The following is a 23,489-nucleotide window of genomic DNA, read 5'->3' on the forward strand; positions in this document are numbered from 1 at the left end:
GTCGAAGGACCATGTGGCTATAAAGATCTAACGCGATGTTTGTTTATGCTTGATCAGATCTACGAGATTAAGGCTGACTTGGTTGGGAAGCGTCCCTTTCGAGTGGCACACGGATTAGCAACCGAACCAACTAGGCTAAGTCCGTGACACTTGGTATCAGAGCACAGAGGTGCGTGTTCATTTACTAAAAGCACAGAGGTGCTCATTTTGTTGAGTAAAGCATGATAGTGCTTGTTACCTGCTTGTGGCACAGCTGTGCACAAGTGGTAAACCTAGCACAGAGGTGCTTCGCCTCAGGCCGCAGCACGGAGGTGCTCGGTCATTTGTAAAAGCACGGAGGTGCTTGATTTTAGATTGTAGCACAGAGGTGCAAATCATTCCAATGCACAGAGGTGCCAGAATTTAGATTGAAGCACAGAGGTGCTCAGTCATATTTGGCTGCACAGAGGTGTCAGTCCTCGATTGAAGCACAGAGGTGCTCAATCGTCTTAGCTACACAGAGGTGTCAGCTCCCGGCTGAAGCACAGAGGTGCTCAGTCATTTATTTTAACTGCACATAGGTGTCAGTTCTCGATTGAAGCACAGAGGTGCTCAATCACTTTTGGCTACACAGAGGTGTCAGCTCTCGATTGAAGCACAGAGGTGCTCAATCGTTAATTCTAGCATAGAGGTGCTATGGATTCAGCACAGTGGTGCTCTTTTCCTTCCTAATTTAGGCACAATTGTGCTTATTTGTGTTACAGGCATAGAGGTGCCAGCGAGTTACAAAGAATGGTTCGCACACGAAATGGCGGAGTAACAAGCTCTCACAGAGGTGTAGAGCAGGAAGTTACTGAGCCGGTTGCACCGAGAATGGTTCACACACGAAATGGCGGATCGACAAGCTCTCACAGAAGTGTAGAGCAGGAAGATACCGAGCCAGTTGTGCAAGAGACTGGTTCGGTTGATCGACGAAAGCTAGAAGAGATCGAAGCCGCACTAGCGGCCCTTAGAACTCATATGATATCTGGTGATCGTATGAGGAGAGTAGAGGAGACCCAATAATATTTGCTCGAGACATTGACTGATTTGGGCAATGAGGCAAGAGATGCCATAGGTGTGATACAACTTGGGTATGATGACCTGAAGGCTCAAGTCAGTGTGCTTCAGGCAGCGGTAGCTAGTTTGACCGCAAACCCTATTAAAAGAGTGGGCGTACGAGCCAAGATCCCTGATCCTTAACGCTTTGATGGAGCGAGGGATGCTAGAGAGCTTGAGAATTTCTTATTTGACATAGAGCAGTATTTTCGAGCTATGCGCACGGAGTCTGAGGAAGATAAGGTGGCAATGGCTTCGATGTATCTAGGTGGTGACGCCAAGTTATGGTGGCGGTCCAAGTTCAAAGATGGAGTGTGCTCCATTACGACTTGGGATGCGTTAAAGAAGGAGTTGAAGACCTCCTTCCTCCCCGAGAATGTAGATTACAACGCTCGTAAGAACCTAAGGGAATTATCCCACACTGGACTATACGGGAGTATGTGAGAGAGTTCTCAACCTTGATGTTGGATATAAAGGATATGTCAGAAAGAGATAAGTTGTTTCATTTTCTTGAAGGGCTCAAGCCATTGGCTAGACTCGAGTTGCAGAGACAGAAGGTTCAAGACTTGACAGTAGCGATAGCTGCTGCCGAGTGCCTTAATGATTATAACGATCATCCTGGAAAGCGCAAGACACCTTCTGTGAGTGGAGCTAACACCCAACAGGTTAGTGGGAACAAGTTGGCTCGATGGGAGAAGACATCGAGTTGGGGAGCAAATAGAAGAGTCCCTGGAAGGGACCCAGCTCAAAATAAAGTCCATACTGGTCCTGGATCGAGCAATGGAGGGAATAGACCCTCGTTAAGGTGTTTTCTTTGCAATGGACCCCATCGGGTTGCAGAGTGTCCACAACGAAGTGCTTTTAATGCCATGGTTGCAACAACAAAGGACGGAGAAAGAGTGAACGCTCCGATGGGAGATACTGAGCTTGAGCCGGCTAGAATGGGCTCCATCCGATTCATAACTGCATTACAGTCTCAGTTGAGTAACTTGAGGAAAGAACCAGAGAGGGGATTGATGTATGTGGACATCTCAGTAAATGGGAAAACCTCTAAAGCTCTAGTCGACACAGGGGCCACAGATACGTTTATCTCTCCTGAGGAAGCGGAGAGATGTAAGTTGATTGTCACCAAGGAGGTGGGACAAATGAAAGCAGTTAACTCTACCGCTTCAATGATATGTGGAGGTGTGAAGAGGGTCAGTATCAAGCTTGGGTCTTGGGAAGGAAGTGTAGATTTCACTGTTTCCCATATGGATGATTTTGACGTGGTATTAGGGCTCGATTTTATGATGGCAGCCCAGGTGATTCCTGTCCCCGCATCAAGTTGTTTAATGTTCATAGGGGAGCAGCCATGTGTGGTACCAGCTACGATTCTCCCTCGTCCTGGGAAGAAGATATTGTCCGCTATCCAATTTAAGAGAGGGGTGAAAAAAGGGGAGCCCTCCTTCTTAGTCTTTCCAATTTCCAAAGAGGATGACAATCTTGGCACGGTGCCCAAGAATGTTCAAGAAGTACTGAGAGACTTTGAGGATGTAATACCGGGTGAATTGCCGAAAGAGTTGCCCCCTAGACGGTTGGTGGACCATGAGATTGAATTAATTCCGGGAGTAAAACCTCCTGCGAAATGCCCATATCGGATGAGTCCTCCGGAGTTGGCAGAGTTGAGGAAACAATTGGATGAGTTGCTCCAAGCAGGATTTATTCGACCCTCGAAGTCACTTTTCGGGGCGCTTGTGTTATTCCAGAGAAAACATGATGGGAGTTTGAGATTATGTTTTGATTATAGAGCATTAAACAAAGTGACTGTCAGGAAATAATATCCCACTCCGTTAATTGCCGATTTGTTCGACCAGCTGAGTAATGCTAAGTATTTCACGAAGTTGGATCTCAGGTCGGGATACCATCAAGTGAGAGTGGCCGAATGGGATTAGCCAAAAACGACATGTGTAACTCGGTATGGAGCATTTGAATTTCTTGTTATGCCTTTTGGACTAACCAATGCTCCCGCTACTTTCTGCACTTTGATGAACCAGGTGTTCCATGACTATCTCGATAAATTCGTAGTCATCTACTTGGACGATATAATGATTTTTAGCACTTCTATAGAAGAGCACTTGGAGCATCTTCGGTTGGTGCTGACGAGATTACGGGAAAATCGGTTGTTTGTGAAGAAGGAGAAATGTGCTTTTGCCCAAACGCAAGTCCAATTTTTGGGTCACATCATTGAACGAGGGCGCATTCGTATGGATAAAGAGAAGGTGAAGGCTATCCAGGAGTGGCCGACCCCACAAAATGTTAGTGAGCTTAGATCTTTCCTTGGTTTGGCCAATTATTATAGACGATTCGTAGAAGGTTATTCTCGTAGAGTAAAGTTACTCACTGATTTGCTAAAGAAAGGCTGTGAGTGGGTTTGGTCCAATGACTGTCAAGAGGCTTTGACGATTAAAGAAGGTTGTAATCAGCGAACCAGTGCTTACCTTGCCGACCTGGAAAAACCTCTAGAAGTAGAGACAGACGCATCGACTATGCAATTGGAGGGTACTCTTAACAGGACAAACATCCGTGGCGTTTGAGAGTAGGAAGCTAAATGAAACTAAAGCGAGATATACGGCTCCAGAGAAAGAACTTCTCGTAGTAATTCATTGCTTGAGGATTTGGAGGCATTATTTTTGGTTCCAAATTGTGGTAAAGACCGATATACAGCAGTTAGCCACTTCCTTACACAACCGAAACTGACAGCAAAGCAAGCTAGATGGCAAGAGTTTCTGGCCGAGTTTGACTTCAACTTTGAGCATAGGCGGGGAAAAGAATCAGGTTGCTGACGCTTTGAGTCGCAGGGCAGATTTGGTAGCACTCCGATGTGTGGCCCTATATTCGCTAGTAGAGTGTCCAATGAAATTCGTCAGCTCCTTGTGAACTTTCCAAGCAAGATCCGCAAGTGGAGGCCCTTATGGAGATGGTTAAAAAGGGTGGTGTTCGAAATGTTTTGGATAGAAAATGGCTTATTGATGACAAAGGCCACGAATGTTTATTCCTCGAGCTGGAAATCTACGACAAAAGTTGTTGAAGGAATGTCATGATACCCATGGGCCGGGCATCCTGGTGGAGGCGTACTGTTGCTTGTTGGGACAAGGGTATTATTGGCCTCAAATGCGCCAAGATATGATGGATTACACCAAGACATGTCTTATCTGTCAACAAGATAAGGTAGATCGACAGAGGACTGCTGGGTTTGCTCGAGCCACTACCAGTGCCCGCCCGACCTTGGGAGAGTATCTCCTTGGATTTTATATCACGCTTGCCTCGAGTAGGAGATCTTGGATCAATTTTGTTGGTAGTGGATAGGTTCTCGAAGTATGCCACTTTATACTAGCATCAAAGTATTGTTCGGCGGAAGAGACTGCTAGTTGTGTCAAACATGTGGTGAAATATTGGGGCATTCCTCAGAGCATAGTCAGTGACCGAGATGGAAGATTATTGGGAAATTTTGGAAAAGATTGTTCCAGTTATTGGGGACACAACTCAACTTTTCGTCGTTACCACCCTCAAATAGATGGTCAGAGCTGAGCGATTAATGACTCTTGGAGGAGTACCTGAGGCACTTTATTCAGGCCAATCAGAAGAACTGGCCTCCATTATTGGATGTGGCGCAATTATGTTTTAATTCACAAAAGAGTTCGTCTACTAATAAAGCCCTTTTGAACTGGTGACAGGTCAGCAGCCAAGACTTCCTCACACTGTGGATGAGACCTCTCAGGTAGATGCCCTCGTGCCTCAAATTTTGTGGGGGATGGAAGCAGAATATGGAATACGGGTCCAGTCTCAATATAGCAAAGTGGGGAATGCTTCTTACAAAGTTGACCCTACTTGGATACGAGTTCACCTGTCTTCCATGTGAGCAATTTGAAGCCGTTTCACACCGATCCCAATATCGATAATCAGAGTAGTCTGCCAGGGAGTCAATCGGCACACAACCACCCTCACAGCGTCATGTTGACGAGATTCTAGTAGGGAGAATTGTTAAGGTGGGAAAGCAAACGGGAGTATCTAGTCAAGTGGGGAGGCTTTGAAGAGAAACACTTGGGAAAGAGAGTATGATCTCAGGGCATTCAAGCAAAGATTGAAGAGTTTCAGGCCAAGCAGTCGACGAGGACGTCGACAAATTAGGTGGGGGATTGTCGTGACCGTCCTTTTAGGGGCCACAACCGGGTAGGTACGCCAAGGCCAACCATGTATAGGTCCTAGTGGCAGGGTAGAATAAGCTTGTCCTCTTTTCAATTTCATGTTTTAGGTATGGAGGGGGTATGACATACGTCCCCTGTTCGAGCATTTCAACGTCTATAGGTAGCATTCTGTTATTTGTTTTGCATATATGTAGGGGGTGGACAGCCGACAGAGTTTGGGCTGAGGTAAGGTACGTGTCTTGTGAACACCATCGAGGGCCGCCCCTACGGCCTAATCGATGGTGGGGTGAGTCTTCTGTAACCCGATGTTTCTTTTATTAATAAAACATTTTTCTCTCGGAGAAGTTCGGGGTTGAGGTGTGCATCCGCTTGCCCCACGAGCTCGGATTATTGGTCGAAGGACCATGGCTATAAAGATCTAACGCGATGTTTGTTTATGCTTGATCAGATCTACGAGATTAAGGCTGACTTGGTTGGGAAGCGTCCCTTTCGAGTGCCACACGGATTAGCAACCGAACCAACTAGGCTAAGTCCGTGACACTTTGGTCCCCGCCAATTATTTTTTTAAGTGTTAATTAATATTATATATATAGAAAGCAAATACAGAAAATTTTACCAGCCCCTAAATTAAAAAGAATAGTGTTTATGAAAAATAATAAAATATTTAACATCGCTATAATATTTCGCCCTTGATTAACTGGTGATCGTTCCTTTCATCGAAAACTCAAACTTTGTCGGCTATGAATTAGGTTTTTGACAAGAATACTTTAATGGGGCACATTGGCATTTTAAACAGAAATGATCACAAATCAAAATAATAGTTAATTAAAACGTCCGTGATTGTATTGCGAGTTTAATAAGTTCATTGACCAAAATAAGCATTCTAAAAGTTTAGGATCTAAAGTTTTACCCCATTACTTATAAACTAGTTCTCATTCAAAGACCTATATAGAGGCATGAAAAGCATACAAATGAACATATCACATAAGCTAATAGCAATGGAGAGGAAGGGGCCATAATGGGAGCTGGTATAAGTGGCCTTCTGGCCTGCAAATACACATTGTCAAAGGGCTTTCATCCCATAGTTTTCTAGTCCAAAGCTCTGTTGGTGGAGTTTGGATCAAGACCGTCGAGTCCACAAAGCTCCAAACCCCTATACCACTTTACCAGTTCTCCGATTCACATGGCCGTCTTCGGTCACAGAAGATTTCCCTGACCAGCACAAGGTGTTCGATTACATTAATGGATATGCAAAGCATTTTGATCTGATTAAGCACACAAGTTCAACACCAGAGTCGTTAGTATCGAGTATGAAGGTCCGGTAATGAGGAGATCCGAGCTTGGAGTTCATGGGGTGGCAATGGTGACCCCTTTGGTTCCAAAGGGAAATGGAAGATCATTGTTGAAGACTTGGAAACACTTCTAACTGAGGTACTTTCATTAGGGGTTTAATTAAAGTATAAAGACTAATTTAATTCAATATTTAATCTTTAAACTTAATTTGACCTCTCACTCCTATAATAATATTAATTAGTCTAAACGGTTGACACAATATTAATTATCAATTAAAATGTTGATGTGTTTTCTTAAAAATATTCATTTGATATAAAAAGATTCCACGGCATAATGACGGGTAAGAGAAAAAACCTCATGTCATATCACATGTTGAAACGAGTAATTTAAGATGACATGTTAACTATTTGGACTAATCAGCGATTAAAGATGATAAGTTCAGATAGATTTTTGATCGACTTAAACTCGATTTATTATTATAACAATAAAATTTGATCCTGAATTTAGAAATGTTTTATCTGATAAAAATTTAATTAACAATCGTATCCAATTAACATAAAATTAAAATAAATTTTAATTTAATACCATAATTTGTGTACCTTATACTAATTTTGAACATTTTTATCAAAATCTAACTAATAATATATAATATATAAAATGATATTTTCATAATTATTTCAAGATAAGATAAAGTCTTCATAAATCAGGATTCGACAAAAACATGACTCAAAATTTGAAATTTTAATAAAATTCCATCCTATCGAATTAAATCTAATCAAAATCATATCAAGTATGTTTTTTTTGGGTCATCCCTACTAATGAAGTTGTAAAAGTAAAGTGATCAAATTATGCCTAATCAAAATATAAAGAAATCTGAAAATTGAACATAGTGGAGGGATCAAAATCATAATTTGACATTTTCATTATAAACAATGATTTAAGACTTATTTATTTATTTAGTGCAGATTCACATAGTGGAATTTGTAATAGTTTGTGTGGGGAGATTCAGTGGACTGCCAAATATCCCAGAATTTCCCCCTAAAGGCCCGGAATCATTTAAGGGTAAGGTTATCCATTCCATGGACTATGCTGCCATGGATGATAAACAAGCTGCTGAGTTCATCAAAGGCAAACGAATCATTGTTGTTGGCTTCCAAAATCTGCGTTGGACATTGCAAAGGAGTGTTGTGCCGCAAATGGTATTGAAATTCATACTTTTCGTCATTAAACCAACAAAATTAATAGTTCTCAAATTGATCCGACTCAAATTAACCGAATCCGAAACTGATTCAATGGTGCTTGCAGGGGTGGAAAATCCATGCACTACAGCTCACTGGAATGTCCCTGATTATCTTCCATGGGGATTCTCTCTTGCACATATGTATCTCAGTCGATTTTCGGAACTCATGGTTCATAAGCCTTGTGAAGGGTTTCTCCTCGGTCTATTGGCTACAACTCTTGCACCACTGGTGAACTACTCGTATCCGACACTTGCACTTGAATCCGAATACATCGATTTCTCTAAAGGGTGTTTCTTTTTTTGACAGATATGCATATTTGAAATTTGTTGAGTGACACAAAAAAGAAACTTCGTTTGGAAAACATGGCATGGTTCCAACGCATAGCTTCCTCAAAGAAATCAGTTCATGTTTGATCTAAACTGTTCCGGTGAAATTCTACACAAAGTTGAAGAGGGAGAACTCAAATTGAAAAAGGCCCGAACTTCAGTTTCTGCGACAATGGAGTTTTGGTTGAAGGAGACAATGTACCAATTGAAGCTAACCTAGTAAACTTGGCCACCGGATTCAAAAGTGAACAAAAGCTCAAAGGCATTTTCATTTCCCAAACCTTCAAAGACTACATTACCGGATCCCTTGATGCAGTCCCTTCCGTTCTACAGGTCAGTTAGGCACAATAACATGTTGATACACGCTACAATTAGGGAGTGCATTCAGCCCAACTTGTCATAAATTTGAGTCATAAATTTGACTCGAAAGAATTTCAAATAAAATTTGAGTCATAAAATACGATTGTCAACGAATAACTTGTATTTTTTATTGGACTCGACTTGATCTAATGCCCACCCCTAACTACAATATAAAACACTTTAAACACACGGTTATAAAAGATGATATGAACGGAGTGGTGTTGTTTAATCAGGGAGTGCATTCAGCCAAGGATACCACAACTAGCTGTAGTCGGATTCTCGGAGAGTATTTCGAATATATTTACGTTGGAGATGAGATGCAGATGGATAGCAGAACTTGGATGGGACATTCAAGCTACCAAGCATTAAAGAGAAGGAGAAAGATAAAACTATGGGATGAATACTTGAAACAATACTCGGGTGGATACTATCGTAGAAAGTGCATTGGTGCTTTGCATATATGGTATAATGATCAACTCTGCAAAGATATGGGGTGGAAACCAACGAGAAAGAAAGGGTTTTTGCTGAACTTTTTGAACCCTATGGCCCCATGGATTATGCCTCTAACTAAACTGGCTTTTACCCATTTTTTTTTCAATGAATTTCATTGTTGTTTGTCACTTAATTTTAATAAATGAGTTTGGGTTTTGCTTAAATATAAATGTATTGCTTGGATAATAAAATATAAATTACATATGAACCTCTATGGTTAAAACAATGTTGTTCTCCCTTAGGTCCCGAGTTTGAATAACTGTGTCTGTAAGTGTGCGTTATCGATGACTAAGAAATTATGAATAAATACTATTATGATTGTAATCACCTCAGACTATTCATATATATATATATATATAATAACATGAGTTGAATCGGTCTTTATCAATGACAGTTCCACTTGCTCTCCATTTTTTCAAATTAATACATTTTCAGTGTTAGTACATTCTTCATCCTTACACTAACAGGGAAACAACAAGACCTGTAATAATTTTGATTCGTCTGTTGAATGATGAAGGTAGTGCTGATGTAAGCAAATAGTTGTGTAGTTAGGAAGTTGTTAGGAGCAATTATTAGTGTTGATTGTTAGTTGATTGAGTGGTTATGAATCATGTAATATCTTGTATACAAGCAGTAGTATAGTTCAATGAAAGTCAGTATCTTGGTTTGCATTTCTTCAATATTGTTACTTGCTCACATAGTATCAATCGCCATAAGATCCTAGAGCTTATTGCTTTCCTTGTTGCATAACTCAGGGTGTTCTTGCTAGTTCGTTGTATTGTTCACGTATAAAAGGTGGTTGCTCAATGGTACTGGTATGTTGTTTTTGTTCGAATAAGGATCTTTATGTGGTTCTTACTTATTCTCTACTTAGTATTGTGATTCGATGTTCATTAACAAGAAGATCAATGTGTTGGATGAAACAAATTTCTTGTTGTGGAAACAACAAGTTTTACTTATTTCACAGTCATCGACTTGAGCGTCTTCTCACCAGTGGTTTGCAATCTCCACCGGAGATTGTTGATGATGACAGCCTTATTCCCAATGAAGCTTATGATGATTTGTAGCCCAGGATAGTGCGTTAGCATCGTGGTTGCTTTCTACAATTAGTCCAAATTTTATCTCAGTTTATGGGAGATGAGACAGCTGCTTCTATCTGGGCTACGGTGTTGCAATACTTTGCAATTAGGTCTTCAACCTTGGTGATGAGTTTACACTTTAAACTTCAGTCTCTCAAGAAGGGAGAAGACAGTATGTGGGTCTACATTGCCAAGGTTAAAGAAATTTGTGATGCCTTGCCTTCATGTGGAAGCTTGATTCCTCTGGTAGGACACATTAGAATTTTGAAGGATTACCGCATGAGTATCAGCCGTTTATGCCAGTTATTACCTCAAGCGGTGACATGCTGCCCTTGAATAAGGTTTATACCATGCTTATAGAGCAGAAACACAAATTGTTGGGTTTGATGCTCAAGAAGAAACTGATGGTTTCAACTCATCTTACTCATGGAGCTGTTCAGGTGACTACTCTAAAGGGTCGTATTCAAACTACGATAGAGATCGTATGACTACTGCTCAGATAGGTGGCAGGTCTGATGGTTAGGGGTCGTGGTCGACCATATGTTCAGTGTCAACTGTGTGGCAATATTGGACACTTAGTTGATCGTTTTGGCATCGTTATGATGAAGGGTCAGATTGTTAGTAATAATCTATCCAACTATGATGAAGAATCTGGTCAAGCTCAGCATATAAGTGTACATGTATGTGTTCTTTGAATTTTCCTCGATCTTATGCTTCGACTAGTGTTGATTCATCAATAGCTGAGCAGGATTAGTGGGTTGTTGACTCTGGTACTACCCACCATGTCATTCCAGATGCAAATGTTATAACTCACAGAACTGGTCGCAGTGGTCTAGGTAAGCTAGTGTGGGTAATGGTGGTTCATTACGTGTTGGTAGTACGGTCATGAAATCTTATTCTAGAGTGTTGTTAGTTAATGATTTGCTCCATGTACCTGGCATAACTCAGAATTTGTTGTCTATGTCCAATTTTGTTAGGGCAACAATGTGGTATTTAAATTCTATTCACAAGGTTGATGTGTTTGTGATAGTTACTGGAGAGGTGCTCTCCAAGGACGTATGTAAGAGGCTTTATGTGTTTCCTAGTGTTGCTACATCAAGTGTTTGTAAATGCATGTGTAAATACAATTGTGATTGGTGAAGTTTACAGTCTTTGGGATAGAAGGTTAGGGAATGCAACATATGATACAGTTGCTAGTGTGCAAACATTGATGTACAAGTTAATAAAGATATGAATAAGATTTGTGAAGCTTGCCATTGGCAAAAGCCATAAAATGCCTTTCTTTCATTCTAATGTTGTGTATACCAAGCCCTTTCAACTTGTGTACACTGATATATGGGGACCAACTCATGTGCTTCTAATGGTTATTACTTACTTGTCATTGTTGATGCTTATTCAAGACAAACTTGGGTTTATTTTTTGAAAGCTCGTTCGCAGGTAGTAAATACCTTTAAGTTGTTTCAACAAATGGTTTCTACTCAGTTTGGGTTGTCTTTGAAGGCTGTGCAAAGTGACTGGGATGGAGAATATCATAGTCTATCATATGTTCTGTTAAAAGAAGGGATTGGTCATCTTGTTGCTTTCCCTCATACATCCGAGCAGAATGGTGTGGCCGAAAGGAAACATTGACATATCATTGAGCTTGCCTTAGTCTTGCTAGCATAGGATGCTATGCCTTTTGTTATTGGTATGTTATGCACTGTTGTAGATGGGCTGTCACCTTATGAGAAGTTGTGGGGGAAGAAACCAGAATATAAATTCATGAAGGTTTTGGGTGAAAATGCTATCCTCACTTGAGGCTATTTCAACAGCGCAAGCTTGATTTTTGTTCTCAGCCATGCATATTCTAGGTTACAGCCCTCAGCACAAAGATATGTGTCTAGCAGCCAGTGGAAAGATATATTTCTGGACATGTTTTTTGATGAGTTTACTTTTCCATTTGCAGGGATTCAAAGTTCGAGTAATATGTTTGTGCCTAATAAATAGAAGTCTGCAGAACTTGAGCTTATAACCGATATGAGGCAGTTTCGAAACAACAGGACCTATGTAGATCAAGTAAGTGTTTTGGTGATATGAATCATACTGATGGCTGAGGGAGTTCTCTAGTGCAATAGGAGGTTAGTGCAAGTGAGGACAGTGTTGATAGAAATTTTGGTCATATGGGTCAGGCCACAGTAATGTGGGTGAAACTTCTCTAGAAGTTGCAGTTCAACAAGAAGAAGGTGGTGAAGTCAGTACAGCAGGAGATGTTGAACTAGTAAGTCAAAGGCAACCTATGGCAGTGATTGGTTCCTTGACAATGATGCTTCTTCAAATGATAGAAATGATGCAAGTACTTGAATCGTTATTCGATGCTGACAAGAAGTAAGTGTGGAATATTTAAACCTAAGTTGTATTTGGCTAGCTGTGATGACATGGAACCTGTAAATTTATGAGGTACTTCAATCTCCTCACTGGAGAGTAGTAGTGTATGCAGAGGTTGAATCTTTAAGGAAGAATGATACATGGACTCTAGTGAAGCTACTGAAGGGCGATCATTGGTTGGGTGTAAGTGGCTGTTAAAATTGAAATGCTCCATAGCAGGTATAAATCTAGGTTAGTAGCTAAAGGGTTTTCTCATGTGCCAGACATGACTTTGGTGAGATATTCAGTCCTGTTGTTAGATTTGCAAAGTTGAATGTTTTCCTTTCGTTGGCTGTTACATGCATGATCTGCATGAAAAGGTGCTCATACAGCAGCCGCCTGGGTTCGAGCAAGTAGCTGTTGATGGTTGTCCTTGCTGTGTAGGTTAAAGAAGGTGTGTATGGTTTACGCCAAGCTCCTCGAAATGACATGATAAACTGAAGAATTATCTAGTTAAGATTGGTTTTAAGAGTCTTCAGCAGACACGTCGTTGTTATTCGATGGATAGATGGTCAGTGTTTATATTGTGTAGGTTGATGATATACATGTAGATTGAAGAAGTAGTGAGGTTGCTTGGGAGTGAATTTTTCTTGAAAGATCTTGGTGATCTATATTGTTTTCTGGCATAGAAGTTAAGCGTTGTGGTAGTTCATTAATTCTTAACCAAAGGAAGTTATTCTAGAGCTATTGATGAGGAAAAAAATGGTACTGCCAATCCTGCATCTACACCTACGCTTGTGTCTGCTAAGTTGAGTCAAGGTGCAGGGGTGTTGCTTCAGAATGCCTATGAGTATCGAAGCATTGTAGGTGCGTTGTGTAGCATGTCACACTCATCCAGACATTGTCTTTAGTGTTTTAAGGCAGCACAGTACATGCATGTTCCAAGACAAGAACATCTTGTTGCAGTTAAAAGGATTTGAGATACTTGGTGGGAACGATTAATCATTGCTTGGTCATAGCACCTGCAGTAGCTGGGTTTAATGTGATGGCTTCTGCTGATGCTGATTGGGATGGAAACACTGATGACCGTAAATCTATCTCTGGCTATTGCGTGTTTGTAGGTGATAATCTTGTAATGTGGAACTCTAGGAAGCAAAAGTCAGTTTCCAGGTCGACGATGGAGGCTGAGTATAGGAGTGTTACGATGTTACTGCTGAAACAACATGGGTGGATGCTCTTCTGAATGATTTGGGTGTTGCAAGGCAGAAAGTGTCAATAGTATGTGTGATAATAGCAGTTGTGCCCTAACAACTAATCTTGTCTATCATGCAAAGAGTAAGCATGTAGAGCTTGATGTTCACTTTATTCGTGAGAAGGTGGCGTTGAAGCAAGTGTTGGTGAACTATGTGCCAGGTAGTCATTAGGTTGCTGATGGATTCACAAAGCCTCTAGCTGCTACTCGATTTGAAGTGTTTAAGACCAGGGTGAATGTGCAGTCTTTCCTCGAGCAGAAAGAAAGAAGTAGAGAGAATTGAATGATGAAGGTAGTGCCGATGTAAGCAGTTAGTTGTGTAGTTAGGAAGTTGTTAGTTGTGTAGTTAGGAAGCTGTTAGGAGTAGTTATTAGCTGTTGATTGTTAGCTGATTGAGTGATTATGATGATGTAATATCTTGTATAAACATAATAGTTCAATAAAAGTCATGGATCTTGGTTTGCATTCTTCAATATTGTTACTTGCTCACATAGTCATTGTTTTATTTGTGCCATTAACAATTAAAACCAAAAATGGAGAAAAAAAATAGCCACCACAACTATAAAGGACCAACCAGATGTTAAGAACCAGACACCAGAAGTAATACTTACATGACTGGAAAAAAATGTACATTACGGTATCACTTTTCTTCCAGTCGACGAAGAGATTCGGAAAGCTTTGTTGTCTGCAAAGTGAAACGGTAACCCATTTAGAATAATATTCATAGATCGACAAACTTAAAAAGTAAATAATGAACAGCAAGCTGCATGTAGAAATCTGTTAATAATTTTCAGTACCAAATAATTAAGAACTAATAACCAATTGACTAATTTTTAAGGGTAGGTTAATGGGGACAAAGGATCAAGATGCAAGCATGCGGATGAATTGTTTAGATGCTAATTTGTTGATGCATTGACAAATAAAACTATGGAGAATGATCGCATAATTGTAGGTATTATTTAAGATCTCGAAAGATATAAGATGTTATGGCGACCAGTAAAGAGGGAAAGGAATAAAAGAGTTTTCGTCTTTGCTCTCTATGCTTAGGGCTTGGGCGAGAATACTTCAGATCCATCCCTTAAGATCGGCACGAACGGATATTATGCTCTGACCCTGTATAGACAAGGACATCAACTGAATCGAAGGTATTGTTTCTCTAGGAAGACTTGAAACGTGATAATCGATGGATATTATATCCATCCCATTAATAAAGAATAGAACTAACCTTTCTGCAAACTCGATGGGCGTTTCTCCGGGCCTTAGATTCTGGGCTCTAGGTACCAAACACACAAACAACAGCCCAGGATGTCATAATCTGCAACAGATGCATTGTGAAGGACTGCCCGTAGGTAAAGGAATATTGGTAAGAGCTCACGGATATTAAAACCAAAATATGAAAATGACATTTTGTGTGTAGAGACAGTTGAAGACTCGGGGATCGAATCCTTGCTTTGGGCTATTCCAAAAAGCGTCAACAAAAATTTTATTGTACTTTATTGCAATCGGGCAAACTGTGCAATCAAGTTCAAACGCACCCTAAACATCATCAAGGGAACCAAGATGTCAAGAACATATGAAGCCTGTGAAAGGGACAACTTAAGCAGTTCTCCCCAAACTCTAACAGCGATACCTTCTTGAACATAACGCTGTATTGATTGTTTACACACGTCCTTCAGGAAATATGAGAAGAGGGTTATTGTCAGCCCCCTGACTATGATCCCTTAACCTGAAATTCATAAGTTTATACAACCATGAGATGAAAATAATATTGTTAATAAACATTTTCCCTACTCTGATTGAACTTACTTCTTTGCTGCAATTTCACGATCTTTAAAAAAGCTTAAAAAATCAGATATACCTCGTTTGTGTTTGATCATGGAACCAAGTCCCGGTAATTTTTTCAACTTTAATTGGTTTTATATGCCATTCTAATAGATTCACAAATTCAACTTCTTCTATATATAACTTGAGCATCAAGTTAACTATTAACTGCTTCATTTGCTGATTCTATGGGTTGGACTTGTCTTTTATCAGCTGCCTGGCTGCATTATCTCTCCTTTCCATGGCGACTGAGATAATCAAACTTGCTTCTGAGTCCATTCTTTCCTCTCTTCACTTTATCATTTCAATAAACTTCCAGATATCATGGTTTGATTAAATGCAAGGAACATTTTAAAGGTGACGCTAGACCTTCGGTCGGATCCATTGAGTTTACCTTGTCGATGACTACATAAATCGAGTCGGATGGGCAACATATGTGGAGAAGGTGCTCTAGGAATCAAGAACACGACGGCTCTTCGACATCAACAACAAATAACTAAGCCCAAATTCAAACAAAGAAAGTTGTAGATTTATTCAAGAAAATTGTATTCATGTAGGATCAAATGAGGTATACATGTATTTTGTTAACCATATACAAGGAATGTATGTAGGTAAAACAGTTAAGAAAAATACGCTTAAAAAAATAGTAACGTGAACGAAATTTCTGTTTTTTCCATTAAGAAAGATCATCGAGTACATGGTTTAAAAACTTTAAAAAGATAACCAAAAATACTAGAAATTAGGAAGACATACTCACGATCAGATTCAGTGTCAAACATAACTGACCACTAAAAATTAAATGAAACACAACTGACCACTAAAACTTACTGACATATAGCATGGCCTTATAACCCACTAACTAATTAAAAGAAATGCTCAATAATAATAAACGTCCATAACAATTTGAATCACCCTTTCAACAATTCCCCTTGATTCAAAGTCACACGCTGCCAATTGTGATCTGAAGAAATGATGCTTGCCTGGAAAGAGACTTCGTAAATACATCAGCAATGCTCATTTGAGCTGCAAAACTTTAACACTATCTTTTCGTCAGCTGCAACCTTTCGAATAAAAGGATGATGCACATCAATATGCTTGTTTTTCCATGAAAAGCGGGATTCTTTGTCATTGCAATCGTGGAGGTTATCACAAAAGATATCAGTTGCTTCCTTTTGTTCCAGACTGAATCAGAGCTTTCTAAGCCATAAAGCTTGTCGTTCGCTGCCATTGCTGCTGCATATTCTACTTCTGAAGATGATAAACCTATTGTTTCTTACTTTTTTTGAACTTCATGTTACTGCCAGAATCAAAGCTAAAACATTGCCAGAGATTGTTATGGGGAGAAAGAAGAACGGCGAGGAGAGGAGGATTTGGGAAGGACGAGCGAGGGGAGAAATTGGGAATGGAAGCAAGGGTTAGGGATTGGGAAATGTAAATTGGGAATTGAAGCGTGAAGGGCATATTAACTTACCGGGTGAGTTGGAGCAGGCTGAGTGGATCTAGGAAGAGTTGGAGCAGTCCGAGTCAGAAGGCCAATACCTGCAGAAGAAAGGAAGGGATAAGTAGAGTTGTTAGAATCTATTATAAAGGATATCCATGGCATTATTAGAATTACCGTACAACCATTGTAACTAAATAAGACCTGCTTGAGGCATTTTCTTCCTCATGCAATGAATGAATGATTATTTTCTCTAAATTCTCTCATTCTTTTCTCGAATTTTATTTTATTTTCTCATTCCATAACAAATTGGTATCAGAGCCTTAATTCCTGGCAAATTGTAGGCTGGATATGCAAAAAAGAACCACACCATGGTAGAATCTACTGATCTCTCTGCCATCAAAATATTAAGGACTTAAAGAAAACAGTGCAACAAGCAAATGAGGAAACCAACCCTCCCAAGTGGTGGGAGGCACAAGATAAACGTATAAGTTCGTTGTAGTCAAGGATGACAACGACTCAAAGCTACATGGAGCAAATATGGGGATTTTTACAGGGAGGAGGAGCAAGTCCAAAACAACCCTGGAATTGAGCAGATGTTACATATGGCAATAGAAGATACAAATGATAGATATCAAGTGTTCGATAAATTGCCAAAACCAAAGGTATGTACCAGTGCAACAGAGCTACTTGTGGTGTTCAAGTAGTGGTGATTCTGATTCCCATGTCACCATACTATACAAAGACAGAAAGCAACTTGTAGCAGGAAATTACTATCCAATTAACCTTGGAATTTATACGGTGGATAAGAATCTGAACTATCCGTGTTGGTTGATCGTGCCACAGGAGGATCAAGTATTAAAGATGGAGAAATGGAACTCATGCTTCAGGGAATGATGCTGATGATTCGAAAGGTAGGCGAAATCCTTGACAAAAGTGTCTCTGCGGGAACCACAAGCGAGGTACTTGATTTTCAATATGATGAAACAGTGTAGGTTATTTCAATGCCATTGAGACTATAAAGAACCATGTAGAATGATAAACCTTACAAGTTTAGATTATTGCTAATGGGAATTAATCTTAAAGATGCGCTAGTAGAGGTCAAGAATAATTGGAAAGGGCAGTGGTTTTGTTGCTGTGGAGATTCCATTTACTTCCTGCCAAATGTATTTTGGAAATTCGTGGGAAGAAGCCTGCCAACTTGGCCATAACATATTGATCATTGGGCATACTATGATTTGAACACTCTACAAGGTGAATGGGTCCCTGTTGTTGATGACTGGATTCCAAGTGAATCACCTGGCGAACTAGCATTTGCGACCACAAGAAGGCTAATGAATTATGGTTTCTATATTGGAGAAGTTATATGCAAAATTGCATGGTTCTATGAGGCACTAGAAGGCGGCTTGTTCAGGATGCACTTGTTGATCTTACTGGAGGTGCTGGTGAGGAGATCGACATGAGAAGTTCTCAGGCCCAGTTGGATCTTGCCAGTGGTAGATTATGGTCTCAGTTGTTGTGATTTAAACAAGAAGGATTTCTTGGTGATGGAAGTCCATCAAGCTCTGATGTGAATGTTTTTTCCAATGGTTGTACAAGGACATGCATACTCGTTACTGCAGGAAGAGGTAGATGGACACAAGCTTATTCAATTCGAAACCCTTGGGCTAATGAAGTTGAATGGAATGGTCCCTGGTCTGATTCATCTTGGTGGACGGATAGGATGAGGCACAAGCTGAAGCATGTTCCTCAGTCAAAAGATGGTATATTCTGGATGTCATGGCAAGACTTCCAAATTCACTTCAGTCAATATGTATGTCGGTCTATCCTCCTGAGATGCAATATTCTGTCCATGGACAATGGCGTGGTTACAGTGCTGGTGATTGTCAAGATTATAATTGTGGCAAAAAATTCCCATTCCCATTGAGGGAAACTAGTCCAGATGCTTCTTATCCGATTCATGTGTTCATCACCTTAACTCAGGGTGTTAACATTCTGAATTTTTGAATGAAAGATAAGTAAGCTACTCTTGGTGTGACACTAAGGCAATCCAGAAAATTGTTATCTCCATCGAGCATATGTGTGTGAAAGAAACTTCTGCTTCTAACATGAAAATTGCGCTTGATTTGATTTTTAGCCTTGTCGTTCAAAGGTTGAGGATATTTAATTGCAGCTGGAGAAGCTCTATCATTTCTCTGGGGTGGTGTTCCTGTAACTTCTGATGTGATTCTCAAGACCAACTTTACTTCACTTTCTAGTCTTCAAATTTTATTGGGTGACATCAATGAAGAAAAACCTGGTTGATGCACTTGTTACCACTTTGACTGGTTCTAGAAAGAGGAAAAGCGATCAAGTGGTTGAAAACTCAGAGGTATTTCAAGAGGTCACTATTAGTGAAAGCCTTAGTGGGGGGAAACTTAGCACTTACAAGGAGCTTTGTAATCTTGCAAATGAGATGGGACAGCAAGATTAATTATAAATTTATGGATCTGGCTAATTATCAAGCCTCACTAAATTCCAGAGAGGGTTACTTTTGGATTTTCTAATATAGCCAAGAAGCCAGTGATGCTCTTCAACCACATTTAAGAGTATTGATTCCAAGGCTTGTTCGCTACCAATATGATCCTGATAAAAATGTGCAGGATGCTATGGCACATTTATGGAAAGCACTAGTGATCCTAAGAAACTATTGATAAAACCTGGAATTTATTTTGATGAACTTCTAATACAATGTGGATCCAGGCTTGGTGTTCTCGTGAGGAATTGTGCCTTGCCTTTGTAGATATTATCCAAGGTCGAAAGTTGATCAGGTTGGGAGTATTTGAAGAAAATATGGGTGGTTGCTTTTCGTGCTATGGATGACATCAAAGAAATTGTGCGAAATGCTGGTGACAAACTATGTCGTGCTGTAGCCTCACTAACAATAAGGCTCTGTGATGTGTCCCTTACTGAAGCATCAGATGCAAGCCAATCGATGGATATTGTTCTTCCCTTTTTGCTTGCAGAAGGTATATTGAGTAAAGTTGACAGTAGGAAGGCACTATGGAGTTGTTAACTTCATTATAAGAAGGAAAAACCATGGCCAGTCTATGGTTCACTTCATTCTCAAACCCAAGGAAAACATGAATCAAAGGTTAAAGGCATGGGGTGTGAAGGCACAAAGCAAAATGGAAATTTATAGAAATTCCAGTCTTACCATCAAACCTCACTTGCTCTTCGAAAAGGATTAAAGCTGGCAACAAGGTTCTATGGTTCTATAGGGATCGACAAACGTAGGGAGCGGAAGCACAATCAGATACCATGGATGAAATTAGAACTAGAAAAAGTTACGGTGGTAAATTATATTGTACTTCCAGCACAATTCTCAGATTTTGATCCTGGGGACAAGGATCATCTCGTGGGGTAGGTATTGTTATGGTCGGAGAAGAAGAAGAACGGAGAGGGGATTTGGGAATGGACGAGCGAGCGGAGAAATTGGGAATGGATGTGCAAGGGTTAGGATTGGAAAATGTAAATTGGGAATTGAAGCACGTGAAGGGCATATGATTAACTTACCGGATGAGTTGGAGCAGGCTGAGTGGATCCCGGAAGAGTTGGAGCAGTCCGAGTCAGAAGTCCAATACTTGCAGAAGAAAGTAAAGGATAAGTAGAGTTGTTAGAATCTGTTATAAAGGACATCCACCTAGCATTATTAGAATACCGTACAACCATTATAACTAAATAAGACCTGACTTGAGGCATTTCTTCCTCATGCAATGAATGAATGACTATTTCCTTCTCTAAATTCTCTCATTCTTTCTCGAATCTTATTCTTTTCTCTCATTCCATAACAGAGATACTCTTCCAATCATCTAAACAACCTGCCCAATCACTGTCAGTGAAGCCAAATAATCTGAAATTTGATACTTTACAATACCAATGACAAAATCACCTTTCCAAAAATAACGAAGGATTCTTTTGCTACTCCGAAGTGTTATTTTGCAGGACTTTGCATAATTATAGACACAACACTAACACAATAAACAATATCAGGTCTAGTGTGTGTTAGATAATTCGAACCACCAATGAGAATTCTAACAGAGTTGAATTGACTTTGCCAGTCCCATCTTCATGTTGTAACTTCTCATTGATGTTCATTGGTGTGGCAGTTACCTCACAATTTGCCATGCTAAACTTCTTTAAAGATATTAGCATATTTCTTTGACATACAAAAATTCCATCATCATCCTGCATAACTTGAAGCCCCAAAAAGTATTGCAACATGCCCAAATATGTCCTCTCAAAAGTTCTCACTATACATGACTTAAAATCATCAACTAATAACTTTGACAGCCCAAGTAGATCATATCATTGACATAGACAAACAACTAAAAAATCTCCATTACCATTCTTCAAATAAAGAGTCCCGCAAAGCGTTTTTCTTAATCTGTAAACTTTATTTTTATCACCACATACAACAAACCTGGTGGTTGTGAGACATAGATCTCTTCCACAAGATCGCCGTTCAAGAAAGTAGACTTGACGTCAAATTGATACACATATTGCAATTGAGCAGCTAGCGCTAAAACAATCTCACATTTTCAAATCGAGCAACAAGGGAATATGTTTCTTAGAAATCATACTTTGTTGTTGTATCCCTTTGCCACCAATCGAGTGGATGCTGCCATATGCATTATACTTTGTTCGAAACGCCCACTTCAGTCCTACAACATTCTTGTCTTCTGGGGCATCAACTAATTCCCATGTTGAATTTCGTTCAATGGCATGCATCTCCTCCTTCATAGAAATCTTCCATACAATTGTTCTGCAGCTTCTTCAAAGGAGGTTGGATTGGTGACTAATAGGGCAATGTCACCTGATGCATAAATTTCTAAGAGACCTAAATTTTCTTGGTGGTGTTTCTACTGGTGCTGGAAGAGCTATGTGATGGATATGTCAAACTAGAGTGCAGTAGCAATAGGAGAGGAAGGAGCTGAATTTTCAAGTGATGGAGGAACTAAATTTGCAGGATGCTCAACTTCAATCTACTGAAACTTTATTCATCGAGCCTTCTAGTCACAATTCAGTTTCAAATCCTTGTCATTGAATATCGTCCTTGCTGATTATCACTTGCCACTTATAGGATTATATGATACGCTTTAGATTGATGACTATAGCCAATGAAAATGCATTTTTTAGATTTTCATCAAGCTTAGATTGAGAAGTAACTAAACCATACACTACACAATCAAAACTTTTAAGTGGATTACGCAAGGTTCTTACCCATCCAAGGTTCATAGGGTGTCTGATTAATAAGAATGTTGATAAAATGTTTAAGGTACACTGCTGTTGCAACTGGTTCCCCCAAAATTTATTTGGAAGCATTTTTGCATTCAAGCTTCTGACCATTTCTACAACAGTACGATTTTTTCACTCCGCAACTCTGTTCTATTTGGAGTGTATGGTGTTGTAAGTTCCCTTCGAATCCCATTCGCATTACAAAAAACATTGAAATCATTAGATAAGAATTTACCACCACGATCGCTTCGAAGTGCTTTTATGCTTATCCCACTTTGCTTCTCCGCCAACGCCTTAAATTTCTTGAAATTCTCAAAAGTTTCATATTTGATTTTCAAGAAATAACCCAACTCATGCGGCAGTAGTCATCTGTAAATAACAAAAAATAATGACTTCCACTGAGTGGCTCTGTTTTCATAGGAATACACAGTCAGTATGCACAAGTTCAAGACAATCAGATGCCCTGATTTTCCAACGAGAAATGACTTTCTATTTTGCTTACCATAACACAACTCACAAAAATCAGTTCTCCAATGTTTGGCAAGCCAAGAACCATTTCTTTTCTACTAAGAACTTTTAAGCCATTCAAATGCAAATGCCATAGCGTAAATGCCACAAATTTCCCTCATTATCCTTCTTAACAATTAAAGCCTTACTCATTGTATTTGAGACATCAAGAGGAAATCCTATTTGAGTCATATAAACAGTGATGACTTGACCAAAATTCTTATCACGAATAACACAAGAATCGTCATCAACATAACAAAATATCCACTTGTCATTAATTATCCGATACTCAATAAGTTATGACCTAGATGAGGCATAAATTGCACATTAAAGAAGTTTGACATCACCTTGCACAGTTGTAATGGCAATTGTACCTTTTCCTTCAACTTTCATTTGCTTATTGTCTCCAAGTCGGATTTCACTTTTATGTGACTCGTCAAGCTTCTTAAATAATGATTTGTCTTCGGACATATGGTTAGAGCAGCCACTGTCTAAAACCACATATCTTACTATTATTATACTGGATGGAGAATGTGTCATGAATAACAAGTTTCCTCTTCCACGTTCTTTGTAAAATTTGCTTGTTTATGCTTCTTATTGTTTGGCCCAAAAATTAGCTTCTCTATGTCCCACTTTGTTACAATATTTGCATTGAATCAGATTTTTGTACTGTCGTGTTACCATACTGACCTCTACCTCTACCACTTCCACGACCATGTTAATAAAATTCACCCTTACTTTAGAGGATTCCTTCACTTGAAAAGCTTTTTCCTCAAAGCTTTCAAAAGACCTGTCAATC

The 23,489-nt window shown here is 39.6% G+C and overlaps 1 protein-coding gene and 1 pseudogene across 1 annotated transcript; both read left to right on the plus strand.

Moving 5' to 3' along the window:
- Positions 1 to 1,293: 1,293 nt before the first annotated feature.
- On the plus strand, positions 1,294 to 3,650 carry LOC120142797. The gene is made up of 4 exons (XM_039157297.1): positions 1,294 to 1,513; positions 1,594 to 2,882; positions 2,969 to 3,031; positions 3,111 to 3,650. Exons 1-4 carry the CDS (start codon positions 1,294 to 1,296, stop codon positions 3,648 to 3,650), a joined length of 2,112 nt encoding a protein of 703 aa, XP_039013228.1.
- Positions 3,651 to 4,101: 451 nt separating this feature from the next.
- Positions 4,102 to 9,052, plus strand: LOC120142798 (annotated as a pseudogene).
- The last annotated feature ends 14,437 nt before the right edge of the window (positions 9,053 to 23,489 follow it).

This window comes from Hibiscus syriacus, unplaced genomic scaffold (assembly GCF_006381635.1).
Source record: "Hibiscus syriacus cultivar Baekdansim isolate YM2019G1 unplaced genomic scaffold, ASM638163v2 tig00110831_pilon, whole genome shotgun sequence".
Taxonomy (NCBI): Eukaryota; Viridiplantae; Streptophyta; class Magnoliopsida; order Malvales; family Malvaceae; genus Hibiscus; species Hibiscus syriacus.

Coding starts and splice junctions, on each gene's coding strand:
- LOC120142797 (XM_039157297.1), top strand. CDS start 1,294: ATGCGCACGGAGTCTGAGGAAGATAAGGTGGCAATGGCTTCGATGTAT. Junction 2,883..2,968: donor GAGCATTAAACAAAGTGACT/GTCAGGAAATAA, acceptor GTTGGATCTCAG/GTCGGGATACCATCAAGTGA. Junction 3,032..3,110: donor AAAACGACATGTGTAACTCG/GTATGGAGCATT, acceptor TTGATGAACCAG/GTGTTCCATGACTATCTCGA.